The following is a 15,000-nucleotide window of genomic DNA, read 5'->3' as shown; positions in this document are numbered from 1 at the left end:
AATTTCTGGGTTAAAGTTAAGTTGCATAGCGAGAACTGGCGGGATGATATACAAATTCAATTGCACTCCATTCACTCTTCCCCTTTGACTCATGCAGCATTTGTTCCAACCGAACTGTACAAGACATCTGCTTGCATTCACTGCCTTCTTATAATAAGAGAGGGTACTTCAGTCTACGGTACAAAATTCTCCATTTACTCCAACAAATAGGTTCTTGATTACAGCAAAGAAAATAAACCTAACTAATACTAACTTCGACTACTACCAACCCATTTTGAAACGTTCCTCTATAGTTATTAGTTAAAATTACAAGCCTTTCGTTTAGTGTGAAAAATGTTTTGTCTGGAGTACACCCTTTTTTGGATAAAAACGCCTAGTTTTGGGGCTGAGCAGGAATCCATGAGTAGGTGGTTGTTCCCCAGCCCCCCCCCCCCCCCTTCACCCTCTCTCTCTCTCTCTCAACTCTCATAGAAGCGCTATGAGTCGACCCTTGCGCGCATCTTTCTATTTTTAGAACGCCACAAGTTCTTACGCTCTGCACGTACTATTCAGAATGGTCAATCAGACTGAATAAAGTAATTGGCAAACAAAAATAGAAAAATCAATGTCTGCAAATTGTGCAAATTAAAGCTGAGTCTCGTGCTGAAGGGTTAGTTCTAAAATGGAAAGATACGTGCAAACGTTGACTCAAGGATACAGTGCTTATGGAGGCTCCAACTCTTAGGCTCCTTGGCTGAGGCCGAACGTCTTTTATGCCTTACTTACAGCTTCTTGATAACTCTTAATAAAGCCTAGTTCCCACTAGCGACATAAGGATCATAATCATAATCATAAGCACGAACATAACGCTGTTATGTCGCTTGTCTTAGTGGGAACGTCCAGAAACATAATCATATCATAAGAAAATGATCGACCATTTTCTTATGATTATGATTATGGCTTTGACTATGACTATGTCGCTTTTCTTTGCAGTGGGAACGCGAAAATCATAACGACATAATGAGAAACATAATGACGCAACGGGGTCATTGTGTTTTGGCCAATTAAAGTCTAGGACCAGTACTTTCGGGTCGGTTCATTTTCAAGATGGCGGCCAGCTTCGAGGAAAAGCTTTACGTTTTTAGAGCGGCCGTCCCCACTAGAACATAAGAAGCTTATGTTTATGTTTATGATTATGATTATGCTTATGATCCTTATGTCGCCAGTGGGAACTAAGCTTTACTACTGAACTCCATATCGCTTGAGAGGGTCACCCCAAATGTTTGACACTTTGTTGATTGGAAAACCTGCGAGAGCGTATCGCTGGCACAGCTGAAATTTTGGTGACAATTTGGAAGCCCAGGATCCTGACCATTTTTCAAGACAAAATATACAGACTTTCATCGCTCGTAGAATCCTCATATTTTGCCGTGGATCGCTCATGTTTGGGGTTTGTGTATTTAAAGTAATACATTTTATGTTATAAAAAACTATTCGCTTCAAAGTTATGCGGTAAGCTAAGTTCGACTACAAATTGCAGTAGAGTAGCAAATGGAGTTCTTCATCAGCGTACTTTGCGCCTCGTAACCAAACGACGCTCGACAGTATTATTCCTTTGATTGTCCGCGGTGAGCTGGTTCCGAGCTTGTCTTGACCATTGATTCGTCCACCGGTGCTGAAAACAAATTGGAAAAAGTCACTGATGAATGAAATCCACTTAAGGCGCTAATCGATCGAAAAAACCTGATTAATAACGATAATAGGACTGAGTGGAGTCCAATTAAGTTTGTAATCGCTTGTGGGCAAGGAAACTAGTCGAAGCCAAGCGGAAGGTTCAACTGCCACAAAGATTGCCGTGTTAAAATCCGAAAAACTAAATCTTCTTGACTGTCTCAAATAGTTGCTTGTAAGATTCAAACAGTTTTAGAAGTTTATGTAACAGAAACGACGTGAAAAACTTGCTAGGGAATGATTTATTGAAATTTTAAAATAAGCGAGCCGCACAGCGGGCTGTACTATACTAGAGAGCTTTAGATTCTAGAACGAGAACGATTACGAGTACGAAATTTTCTCATAAGGCAACAGTGAGCGCGCGCAAACCGGCGTCATTTTGGCGGGAAAAACGTGATGCCGTCGTCATTTTAGTACGAGGTTGTGCAAAAATGTCGTCGACTCAAAACAAGTCAACAACACGGTAGTAGTTTTGGCTTTTTTTATGAGCAAAAAGGCTCAGTTACCAGAAATAAGAATAACTGAGCAACCTATACTGCTAACAAAGAGTAAGATTAAGCGTTCGGGTTATAAATTTCCTTAGTATTTTCGCTAAAAACGGGCAGTCAAAACTCGTTCTCGTTCTCGTCCTCGTCGTAGACTCTAAAGCTCTCTAATAACTATAGAATACGGCCCGCTAATTTAGCCAATCACAGCGCGCGTACTATCTGAGAGATATAATAAAATAAAATATGGTATTCAAGTAACGAATATCTAAATATGTTACTTGGTATTTATTTTTTAAAAAAAGACAGGAAAAGAACAAACAGAAGAAACGAAACAATTATGGACAAATATATAGCTCCGGCATGCTACAGGTGAGTGGAAAGGGGATTTTATAAGCAAAGATGCAAGGCCGTTTAACACTATTCTTCGCGTAACTTGTGGATTAGCGCCATTGTCAATTGTAAGTTGCAAACAGCTCGCTCCATTTGCAAACATTGGTCTGGTTGGATCAATCAAAGAGACGTTCAAATAATGACATTTTCGGTTTATTTACGTGTTACTTTTTCCCACCTTTTTTTGGTCTATCTGGTATTGGTTTCTGTGGCCTGGCCGGTTTCAGAGTGCTGTTATGTTGCAGCGTAATTGAGGTATCTTTGGAATGAAGGAATGACCCCGCCACTGGACCACCAATATTGACCCCACTGCTGGGGGATAAGACGTTTTGCGACGACTGTGTCGCATAAAAATCCTCGTATTCTACTCGAGCTGTTGACGAACAATATAAACTTTCAGCTAGGAAATCCGAACAGATGAAAGATTTTTAGGGGATAAAAATATGCCTACATCTACCGTTTAAATACCAAAATACGTTTAACAACTGTATGTTTAAGTGGTTTTGAAATATATATTCTCGTTGGGTGCCCCTGATTCAAGGCGCTGTTACACTGTGCAATTTTTCGTGCAGTTTGTCTCGCAACGCCATTTGTACAAACGTTCTCTCATAATGTCAATAACAGCAACAATTACACTTGAACCTAATCAATGGCCTTGATCTCCTACGAGTCTCAGTGGATGAGCATCCAAACTAGTAATCGGAAGGTCGTAGGTTCGACTCCTACGAAGGAACACTCGGATTTTTCCGCATATTCCCGAGTCCTAGCTCTCACGAATCTCCCATAGCTCAGTGGTAGAGCATCCGAACCAGTAATCGGAAGGTCGTAAGTTCGAACCCTACGAAGGAACACTCGGATTTTTCCCATGAAATTACAACAGATCCAATCAAATCAAACGTTGGTTTTGGGTAAAAGGGGAAAACCATGAAGCCCAGAAAACTATCGCAGACTTGCGTTGTGCTTCTGCTTGCGTCGCTAGTGAAAACCAGGCTTAAAGCACGCTTCCTTGCACATGGACCCTGTTAACGAACGCTCAATCCAGCCCCACGAGTTAGTTAACCAGTCATAATCCTTGGTATTGCTTAAAAGGCTACAAAAGAACAAGGCTGATATAACAGTGAAGAATGTATTATACAAAGCCAATATTTCGAAGGGCACTGCATATCTTCATCAGGTTTATTTACCATCCAAGTGCATGCACTGACCTGGTCGCTCTGATCCAGTCTGTTTCATGGTAATGAAAAGACGTATGTCTGACTCCACTTCACACCGTTCAAGGCTTCCTTTCATCTTCTCGCAAATCTGTGTGGAATATATAAAGTAAAATATTCGAACAAGGAAGGTTACGTTTTTACAAACGTTGGCCGCGTAGCACTTATATCTGAACAGACATAACTAATTAGAGTGTAATGTGAAGTGCTAAGTTTCCACCCCATATGAACCATGTGAGCGTTAGCACTACTGATGGAAATGGGCCCACACAAGGACAGAGAAAAACTCTGACCAGGGTGGGAATTGAACCCACGACCTTCGGGTTAGATCACCGCTGCTCTACCGACAGAACTACAAGGTCAGCTGCACGACACTTTACCGTTTTTTTCCAACATCCATTTCGCTTAATATAAATCCTAATTTCCTGCCAGCAATTAGCTGTGCTATATTTTTCCAAATTAAAAAGCTGCAATCTATAGAAATTCTATTCATGAAACAAGACTTCTACTTGAATCGCTTTAGCCTCAGTAGCCTGCGTACTGTGTTTTGTTTTGGATTTTTTTTTTCCCACAATAAGTTTTATTAGGCGAAATGTAATGACAATCTGCCTAATGGCAATAAACAGATTAATATTTTATACAACCACACACAGTTCAAGGCTTTTTCATCCCCTCTTTAAGATTAAGTGGCGCGAGAGCTGGACCGAGGAAAATTTCATAAATTGAAGGGGGAGGGGGAAATCTCTTTCTCGGTAATTGTCCTTCCACGCGTCCTTCATTTGAAAGAAAAATTATGGGTCCCTCTAATAACAAAGTGAATGCAGAGTCTATCAAAGCAACATAAAACTAACAAAACACCAGGGCCACCTTCACCCCCGCGCCTTCAGTTCTGTCCCGGATAAGTAGATTCGAAGCCGATTGAAGGAGTCGGTAAAGTGCGCCAAAATCACAGGCTATACATCAAAGTTGGGTAGACATTCACAAATCTGACGACTTTGAGACAAACCATTTTGATTCAAAGCGTTTTTTTGCTATCTCTCTTTTTCAACTCCTTCCTCCTGCCTCTGGAGGGAGGAGCCGGGGGAAATGTAAACTCAAGGGCACCAAGGTGTGTTCGACAGGAGCACCTCATTTATAATAGATAGTTTAAGTAGAGCCCTAAACGGGGCCTTTTTTTCTCACCTCTTCTAACTCGACGCAGTTAAGCGAGGTCATGTCGGAGAAATTCCAAAAGGCATCACGCAAAGCCTTAATCCTTTCTTTTTCCAGAGATTCAAACAGCTGTGAAAAGTAATTCACTCTGATTATACAAATACATATTTAACACTCGGATGACATTTTTGAATAATTTTAGCAGGCCACTTCCAAATTAAGGTAAATTAGGGTAAATTAAGGTAAACAAGAAGATCTTTCAGATCTTAAAACCGCGCTTTGAAAATTTATCTGTTTTCTTACCACTATAGTCGCAACGTAGTACACATTCCAAAGCAGTCTTTGTTGATTCACTATGACTATAGACACAAAATCACCTGATCAATCTGTAGCACAACAACTGACAACAACGACTGCACACGAACTTATTGCACTATCACTTATAGCCGAGGTGAAATCTCCGAGGAATCTCCGATGACGTAATGGTCTTAATTAATCTGGAACTGTCATCAGGATATCTATGGGTATGAACGATACGATAATAACACTTTTAACAACTTACAGCTTTCTTTCCTAAAAGTCACGATTAAATTTAATTGGTTTTTTACACGAGTAAAGGCCTAGCAAAGTAGTCACACGCGTCACTTAATTTAAGAATTCGTTATCCACGGCTATGTTTAGTATGGTGGTTATTTCCCTACCAATGAAAGTTGAAACGTCGACACATTCCATGGATGACATAATGACCTTTTATGTATTCAATACTCGCTTCGAATCAACTGCTTAAATAACACAAAAAGGCAATATACTTTGTACTAAATAAAGAGTGGAATATTCATAAAATTTTAAGTACATTAACGTTTTAACAGCTTTTGGCGAATACCGGTAATCATCATAAGTTGCGTGATTCTAAGTGCCACTGACTATATGACCAAATAGAAATTTGGGACTGCTCAGCAACAAACTCAATAGGGCCGTTTTTACGAGAGAAAATAAGCCGCGGCTAACTCTGGCCGCCGCTTACGTAAGCCGCGAACACCTCGTATAAATGGTACAAAATCTACGTTCACGGCTTTCTCAAGCCGCGGCTTATCCTGGCCGGGGAGTTTATACTCGTATAAATAGTTCCTTTCGCGGCTTACGTAAGCCGCGGCCAGAGTTAGCCGCGGCTTATTTTCTCTCGTATAAACGGCCCTAATATGTTTCAATAAGACACAAAAAAATATATATTTTGTTGTAAATAAAGAGCGGACTATATTCATAATTTTTTTTTAGTACATTAACGTTTTAACAGCTTTATGGCGAATAAACATCCTAAGTCCCACTGACTATGTGGCCGAGTGGAAGTCTTATTCTGCCCTCCGACAAAACGAAAAATATAATAAAACGAGATGCTTCTGTGAAGCATACACTGGGTTGCCTGTGGTACGTGCTACAGAAAATCAGAAGGCACTGAATTGTGTGGTATTGAAATACAGCATTCCAGTCTCTGAAGAATAACAAATGAAAGAGAAGCGAGAAACATTGGCTTCTGGGCTGTCATGTTGATAATTTTCAAGTTCCCTCACAACTTCTTTTCACCACAAGTGTGCCCTCTGAGCATCTTGACAGCTTTGTAATACTAAACTTCACTGAAGTCAAGCCCTGTTTCGCGGGGTTAGTGTTAGGATGGGAGACCAAAACAATAAACTCCTCGTAAAAAACAGAAACATCTGACCGAAAATACTATTAACGCTAACAAATGCGAACTCAGCAAGGTACAGATTCTGTTAGCTTGCTTTATGCAAAACAAATATTGATGAAAAAGCAAATAACTATTGATACACAGTTTTCAGAAAGAGCAGAAGGAAGTTTCCCGGACGGTCGATCGAGAATAAAATATTTACGACATGAAAACAACATTAATTTTGAACCGTGAATATAGAATATAAAAAGTTACGATCAGCGACAAACATTTTGGGAGATTTTTGCTACGTTCAAGTAAATTGCAAAATCGAAAGTGACATGGCCGGAATTCAGCGGGCGCCGTGATTAAGTTACCGCGGCATGTTTAGCCAGTGAAGCATCTGTGTCAAATGATGGCAAGATACCGGGTTTTTGTAAGTTTCTTTTTCTGTCAAGTGTTATAAAGTTTGACAATGAAATGAGCGAAGTCAAAACAAAGATCACAATCGCCCAACTCTTGTTTATGCAAAGTCAAAATTTACTCTCCAAGACGCGTACGACGTTATTTATCACCAGGTAATTCCATCATTTTGGAAATAGCAGCTACTTTATTATTTATCTGCGTCACAAGTTTTCACTGATTTTGGGGCTCATTTTGTTGAAACTCAAGCACGCTTCCAACAGGCCTGTGAACCCTTCCTGCTTACAGAGCAATACTAAAAAACTTCTCCCATATCACATTTCAACCTTAAGCTCGAAAATTCAATACACAACATGATATTATAATTCACAAAGGCAGAAAATACCACAGAATCCTTTTCCAGCGAAAATTTTATTGAAACAAACAACATATTTTCTCTTAGAGGCGAAAACCTCTTCCTATTTCATTGCGTGCTTGAAGACAAGAAACTCAATTGTGTCAAATTACCATATACTTCAGGTAAATACTGCTCACTTTGATTACGTCTCGACGGGCGATAGTCCAGTACTCGTCGAGATTCATGCCTAGTTTATCCAACTGACTTTCCATTATTGAGCTCCATAAGGGTATATTTTGTTTAGGGATCCACTAAAACGACATTCGTGTTGCATGACTTTCGACGCCATTGCAGGCTAAGTTAATGATTCTACTGTGTCCACCAGAGAAATCTACGCAGTTCCACTACCCTCTTGATCCTAAGAAAATACGCGCAGAAGGCTCTATACACAAAGACACCACTTACCAGGGGAGTGACAGGCAAGACTTTTACCGACACGGTAAAAAAAAAAAAAAAAAAAAAAAAAGAAAAAAAGAGAAAACGAGATGCTTCTGGGTTGCTTGTGGTACGTGCTACAGAAAATCAGAAGGCACTGAATTGTGTGTTATTGAAATACTAGCATACAGCTAGTCTGAATTTTAAAAGGTCTCCTGTCGGTGTTTTGTCAATGGTTCAAGTTGCTGTGACGGTTGCTGTCGGATATTTAAAGAAAGGATGTTGTTTGTTGCGATTTCACCTTCAGTGCTGTCACGACTTCTTATGCCATGTGGCTTGTTTGAATTTAACCTGGCAGAACCTCCAGTAATGTTTGGTTGATGTACGGTATAAGACGCACCACCCATAAACCAGTAGTTTTGGCCGGAAGGAACATAACAGCAGACCAGTAGTGCTGTAAGAATAAATCAGCGTTACGTTTGACTTGACATATCGAGTTGTAGGAAAGTCATACCCACCCTTCCCACGAATTGCTTTCGGAGAAAATTAGCATAGGAGTCTTACCCAGACCTGAATTGCGTGCTTGCTTACTCTCAATTTCTATACTGACGCATCAGTTGTCAAGGTTTTATTCATCACTATTTGTTTAAAATGCTATACTAACGCAGCCTTCTTTACTTTGAGAGTGGTAAAGGGGTTTTCCGTGATTCATGATCAGACTACTTTACAGCTGTAATGACGACCAGTGACAGTTGTAAAATTCAGCGTGACGCATGATAGACAAGTGAGTGCTTACCATTTAGCCAAATAATCCGGATGGAATGATCGTTGCATAAAGATAAGCGATTTTCCGAATTTAATGACCAACCGGATGAGAATGGCTCTTACCATTTTACTACTCCGCATTCCATCGCGCATGTTTACTCGGTCTTGTGAGATAGGCCTGGAAACGGAACGATTCTCGCGAAATGGTAAAGGCATTTCTCGAATTCCATTCCAAACGGGAAAAGAGGACTACCTCTGGAGGTTGTCCACAACTTCCGAAAAGATTTTCCGGAAAATTGCCTTTCCATTTGACCTCAAACCGAAATTTCCGGATTTTTTGGCTAAATGGTAAGCACCCAGTGGTTCAAAGAAAAACATCAAAAACTCGCTCTTTCTTTTTCATTTCCAAATTTAAATTCTCAGTTAGTTGAAAACAGTTAACTTTGAAGGGAGCTCTTTTTAGCAGAGTCACTCCCACATAAGTAAGCAACTGAAAAAGGTAGCCTGCGTGACAGGCGTACGCGTTCGAAGGAGAAGAGAAACCGGAGACTAAAGCAGGCGTGTACAGGTAGGGATTGAGAACTGGCGGGAGAACGAGGAGGTCACGTGACTGTTTGACATAAGTCAATGACAATCTGCCCTCATCATCGTGCGACTCTAGTAATAAGCTGGACAAGAGCCGGAGCCCGGAGGTACAAGGTTTAGAGTTAAAATCGGATGGTGTTAATTTCATCAACAACATTTTATACAGAAGTGATGGCATAGGAGTGTCGCAAGAAATGAATACAATATCCGCGATGGCAAGTTTTTAAAGTTTATATTAAATCTGACGATCTGTAGCCGTTTGTTGTTATGGTATGGAAATTGAAGGCGTTATGATTACATGAACCGGATTTGCTTAAACGGTTGGAATCCGGAATACAGTGAAACTCGAGCAAAGGCTAAAATTACTACGGAAGCGAAAAAACTCATCGTCGGAGACATGTTGATAAAGCATCTCATTGGTATGTATGTATGTACGTACGTACGTATGTATGTATGTATGTATGTATGTATGTATGTATGTATGTATGTATGTATGTATGTATGTATGTATGTATGTATGTATGAATGTATGTATGTACGTATTTTATAAACCTTTTCCCGTTTACTAGGGGTAAACCAAAGGCTAACGAAACTTAGCCTCAATCTATAAAGTCGACTGAGTTGAACTATAAAATTTAACGTCCTTTTAGCATTCACTCGTTTACATCGGGTGTGCAAAGAGCTACTCTGAACACCTACAATAGAAGGAAACTCTTCTTCTTTTTACGACAGATTCGCTACGCTACGATTGGTTCAAACGGATAAAGCTTGGTCATTCAAAGTCATGTCAATCATATCTGACAAGTCTTAAAAAACACACCTGGAAATTGTCCCTAAATATTGACGTTTTGTCTGTAAAAGCGAAACAATAACATAGCCTCCGACATGTATGTTTTTTTTTAAACCAATTATACACTGATTATAAGGTGAACGAAGTCGTACTCCAACAGCGCGGTTCACAGCATTTTCTCTTTCAAATACTGATCGAATTTCACTCCAAATACGTGTGTTTCGGCGGCCGAAAGACTCGTGAAGAACGAAAACTTTGCCTGAAAATTCACCTCTTCGGCTTTCCTCAGAGGCTTGCGACCCGGCAGTCTACAACGGAAACCCGCAAGATGGTTTCAGCCTCAACCCTGATTGGTCCATTTGAATTTGCAACACGACCGTTGTTGACTTGTGACCGGGCAGTCAACAACGGTCGTGTTGCCAGCGCGCGGTCAAATTTGATGAATTTGATTAACTGTCACGCGGCTCGTATACATTTGCCCAAAGAAATTTCTATGTCACTTGAAAGGTTATCACTTAGAGAGTTAACGATGCAAATATTGTTAAATTTGGAGCTTTATCGCATGTAGAAAAACGATGTGGTTTCAGGGGTACCTTAAGTCAAGTAAAACCAGGCGTCTTGAACTTGAAATTATTTCGGATGCAAGCCGTGATTCAAATTTCGAAAAAATCGCGTGAACCGGATGTAGAGATATCACAGAAGAGCTTTTAGGAGGTTTTGAGCTGATACAAATGGTTTTTGTAGCGAAATTTGACGGCAAAGTAAACGTTAATTTTTGCGGGAAAATGGCGATTTCGACACGAACTCTTAAATTTGCATTTTCTCCCAAAAAAAAAAAAAAATACACATGACTTAAAAAACTATACAGTGCATTTAGAGACATAATAGGCTACATCTGGACAAAATTTGAGCAAAATCCATTTTTGAGCTGTGGCCGTGAAAGTTCGAAAATGTTTGATTTTTACTGACATGCACTCTTCAGCTGAAAATTTGAGAGTCAGACATTTGTCAGAGCGAATTAAGGTATGATTGGTTGTTAGTGATCTACAGGAGGAGAGCTTTGCCATTGGAGAAACCATGGCAACATATACGAATAAATTTATAAAATGAAAAGCTTCCATTAATTCCGTAGGGATTAAGAGTGCTTGGTTGAAATATAAATTTGCCGCAAAAATCTCGAAGAAATATAACTTTTTCAACTAGGCACTCTTAATCTCTAGGGAATTATTAAACGCCTTTCCTTGGTTCGTCGTCCAATCACAGACCGCCTCTCGAAAGCTACAGAGTCTCCCGATTCATAACCTTCAGCTATCGAATAGAGCTCAGTACAGCTTTCAGAATTCTTCTGCTTTTATCAATGTCAGTCCCAAGATGTGCAGCTCAATTATCAATTACGTAAGGCCAAGACCAAGAACGGCACCAGCACACAAGAAGAGGAAAGGAAATGAAAGGAAAGGTAATGAAAAGAAATGAAAGGAAAGGAAAGGAAATGAAAGATAAACATTTCCTAGCAGCTTTTCCTTCACTAAGTGAATAATGTTAGAAATTCAGCAGCATGATGAGTTTTTGAATCAAATGGAAAGCTGGAAAAAAACCGAACTCCAGATGGGATTTGAACCCACGACCCTCCATCTGATGATTCAGTCGGATTCTCTACCCACTGAGCTACTGGAGACTACATGGTGAGCAAGGGTGCAAAGGTGAAATGTGGGAAATGTTTTCGGCATCAGTTTTATTTGAGCTTAAGCAACGAGAACGCGGGCACCGCGGAGGTCACAACGGGAAGATGCACTAGTTTATTGGAAAGCAGAGTCCCTGTTAGGACAGCAAGAACATACCACCTCCGTGACCGGGTAGCGACAAGAACTCCTGGTCGGTTAGTTTATCAGTTCTACAAGTGGTACACTGGAGGTTGTATTTGAGAAAGTATGCCGCAGATTTCATACTTCGGTCGTCAGAAAAAAAGTTTTCAAACTCGTTTTAGGCCGCGGAAACGGTTTAACAAGCAAAACACCAACATTGCCTCCGGGGCATTAATGTTCCCGTTTCTTTAGCTTACTATTATCTTTCAGTTATCCCACTCACATCACAGCATTGTTCCATCTCCTTTTCCCAAACTACTTGTGCGTCCTCAAGCACGCGAACCGAATTCTGATATGCTGTGTCTGCAAAAACAAACAAATAAATAAACAAAACTGGCAACGGATTTGCTTGGGTAAAAAAGACTGCTGTCAGTGACCCTTAATGGTACAGAAGATGTCGCTGTCTACGAAGAAGATATGCCAGAAATTGATGGTGAGGAAGAAGAAGAAGAAGAGATGGAGGAGGAATTTGACGCTGACAGTGACGAAGATGAACCATAAGATGACCTCCTGCTTTGGAACACCATGAAACAAATGGCTCCTTTAGGAGCCAACACATATTAAAAGTTTATGACCAACACTTCACCCTTTGTGTCTTTGTGTTTTACTCGGCTTGTATGCAAATACTTGTGTACTTATCTTTCTTTTAAAGTCGATATATTTTTCAGTTTGGGTCAAGCTCTCGGCTATAAGCCGAGTACCCCTTTTGCCCTTGGATTTTAAGACAATTCGGACTAAACTTGTGTAAAAATCGCTCGGCTTATAGCCGATAAAATACGGTAGTTCAGTTAACTGAACGTCATCGGGCATATAATAAAGCGCACGTAATGAAAATTCCATCACGTGGCAAGAACAACTCGGTATGCCGCGAAACGAACTTTGTATCTGAACTGCATCCAGTGTATTCTGGGGGATGCGGAGGGAAAACTGAACCCGCCGGTGAACTGTCAGTAATAGCAAAGGACCGTTCTGACTGGAGGAAACTTGTGGTCACTTCATCCGCAGCCGAATGACGATGATAATGAGTCCATTTTTTTGCTTAAGTCAAGCCAAACGGTTTTGAGCTCGTTTTGCGTGATTAAAGCAGGCGGGAGGATGAAGACTGAACAATCAATGGACTGGCAACCTCGTTCCCAGGGCTTTTCCCTATCTTTGGGGCGAGGGGTAAAAAGCCCTGGGAACGAGGTTGATGGACTGTTAGAGGTTAAGTGGAGTTAACTAGAGCAGCACAGCAAAGATTCGACCATCATGGAAAGAATCTCTTGATGAATGATCAGGAACCCGCGAGTAAGGTCTCCTTTTCAGTAACCTTAGCTTCGCCAATATGTTCTCTTGTGTCGCCAACTCCACGGTACGTACCACGCAAAACTAAAATAGAGCATGATCGCAGGTTACCTTTTCAGGGTTCACGAGTGATTGGGAAGCGCGGGCGACATGCGTGTGCTCGTGCACGACATTGGGGAATCCGCGACATCACTCGGGATTCACGAAATAAAGAGCTCGCTCGCAGCGAAATGAACAAACGCAAAGAGCCTATTCATATTTTTTCTAGGAAGCCAGTCGTCTCAATTCCACTGGACCACTCAGCAAACTTATCTGAAGATGATTCTGGTTTTTGGCTCCTTGCTAAACAATCCCCCATTAGCATTATCTTTTTACCTGCTTGTTCAACCGCTGTTTTCGCTCTTCCATGTTTTGCTCTCAACTGTGAAAGGACAAAAAAGAGATACCAGCTCCGAAAAAGATCGGTTTTACACATTTGTATAGTTTGCGAACGATTCTTGCACGGAAAAAGTTGGGTTTGTGTTTTTTAAATTACTTTTTGACACATACGGTTTTTACGGTTTCAATTCTTCGCTCTTTTGGGTTGCGGTTCCGGTCTTAGGTAATCACGTGATCATTAACTTTTTTCACCGAAACAAAAGAAAACGTTTGCATGAAAATAGAGCTCACTTCCCGGAGGATTGGATCGGGACACCAACATGGTCATCTTTCCTTTGTTTAGGGACACCAACATGGCCGCCGTGACGTCATGTGAATACACTCTTTATGCTGAATTGTCTCAAAAACGAACTCGGTGACCCCATGTTTTAATGCTGAAAGGTAATAAGGTGGCGAAATTTAAACTCTTTGCAGAGTTTAAAAAAATCGCTGGAGCGGGTTCTCAGCAACTGTATCTTCACAACTGGAATATTTGAGGTTGCTCCGAATCAGCTCTAGAGAATTTTTGTTAACTAGGCAAAAAAGAGTTTGATCACTGCTGATCACTTTCCAGCAATAAACAAGGGGGCTCACCAAGATCGTTTTTGAGATACAAGCGTTTCCATAAAGAAATAGAGGGTGCTTTCTTCCTGTTGCCTTGGTGAAGTATTACATTACAATAATGAGTGCACTTTGTTAAGCAGAAATCGGTGTTTCAAATGGTACCAAAAAATTGCCGTTATGTGAAAAAGTGTTGAGGAGACAATCCTTGTAATACAGTTGTTGAAGTTGTTGAAACTGGTTTGACAGCCACCTTGAGGTGACACGAGATTTTAAACAATCCCGAAAAGTGTTCATGCAGGGCATGTACACTATAATTACAGTTGAAAAGTATTAAGAAGCAAAATGGAAAGTTTTGAGCTAACCTTGTCTTCATCTTTGCTGGCAAGAGAGACTGACCTCCTCAGTGCATCCTCGGCGGCATCAGCTTCACGACATTTCTGTTCGTAAGTTGTTTTGTTCTAAGAATACATGCACTTCAATCAATCAAAAATTGTTGCGTTTTAAAAAGATAACCGTACAGTTATTAAATAAAGGGTTATTATTATAATGCTGTAACCAATTTCACACAACAAAAATGTGTCTCGTTTTCATCATGTTATGGCGTATTGCCCTCCGACAAGTTACAGTAGTCTGTTGATCCATGGGTGACATGATTTGAGACAAACACGAATAAAAAACGGTGTTACTGTACTTCAATGATAACTATAATTACTCTAAATACGTCATACACATTTTATCAAGAGAGTGTTCATGTTACCCTAAACTGTTAAAAGTAAATCTAGTTTATGATACAAGAATGACATGTACAGTGTATGAGTTTTCTTTTTTGAAGTAACAAAAGCAACCAAATGCTTTAACCAGGCATTATGAAGACAACTTAATATTAAATATACCATCTGAAAATTCCTTACCCTTTCATTGTTA

General features: G+C 40.3%; 2 protein-coding genes across 2 annotated transcripts in view; one reads left to right on the top strand and one right to left on the bottom strand.

Moving 5' to 3' along the window:
- Window positions 1–2,756, top strand: part of LOC138042067 (uncharacterized) — a 16,773-nt gene extending 14,017 nt beyond the window's left edge. The window contains exon 6 of the mRNA XM_068887809.1: window positions 2,501–2,756. The gene's annotated coding sequence lies outside the window, so the exon portion shown is untranslated. The remainder of the gene's footprint in view (window positions 1–2,500) is intronic.
- LOC138042066 (proline-serine-threonine phosphatase-interacting protein 2-like) overlaps window positions 471–15,000 on the bottom strand; it is a 34,273-nt gene continuing 19,743 nt past the window's right edge. Inside the window, exons 6-13 of the mRNA XM_068887808.1 lie at window positions 14,988–15,000; window positions 14,439–14,534; window positions 13,471–13,516; window positions 12,035–12,114; window positions 4,982–5,080; window positions 3,794–3,890; window positions 2,767–2,961; window positions 471–1,654 (exon numbers count right to left, since the gene is read on the bottom strand). The exon at window positions 14,988–15,000 is cut by the window's right edge and continues 50 nt beyond it. Of these exons, the coding sequence (XP_068743909.1) occupies window positions 1,587–1,654; window positions 2,767–2,961; window positions 3,794–3,890; window positions 4,982–5,080; window positions 12,035–12,114; window positions 13,471–13,516; window positions 14,439–14,534; window positions 14,988–15,000 (694 nt within the window). The 3' untranslated portion in view covers window positions 471–1,586. The remainder of the gene's footprint in view (window positions 1,655–2,766; window positions 2,962–3,793; window positions 3,891–4,981; window positions 5,081–12,034; window positions 12,115–13,470; window positions 13,517–14,438; window positions 14,535–14,987) is intronic.

Source organism: Montipora capricornis, chromosome 3 (assembly GCF_036669925.1).
Source record: "Montipora capricornis isolate CH-2021 chromosome 3, ASM3666992v2, whole genome shotgun sequence".
Taxonomy (NCBI): Eukaryota; Metazoa; Cnidaria; class Anthozoa; order Scleractinia; family Acroporidae; genus Montipora; species Montipora capricornis.
The sequence above is the reverse complement of the archived record's forward strand: the minus strand, read 5'-3'. Positions and strand labels throughout refer to the sequence as shown.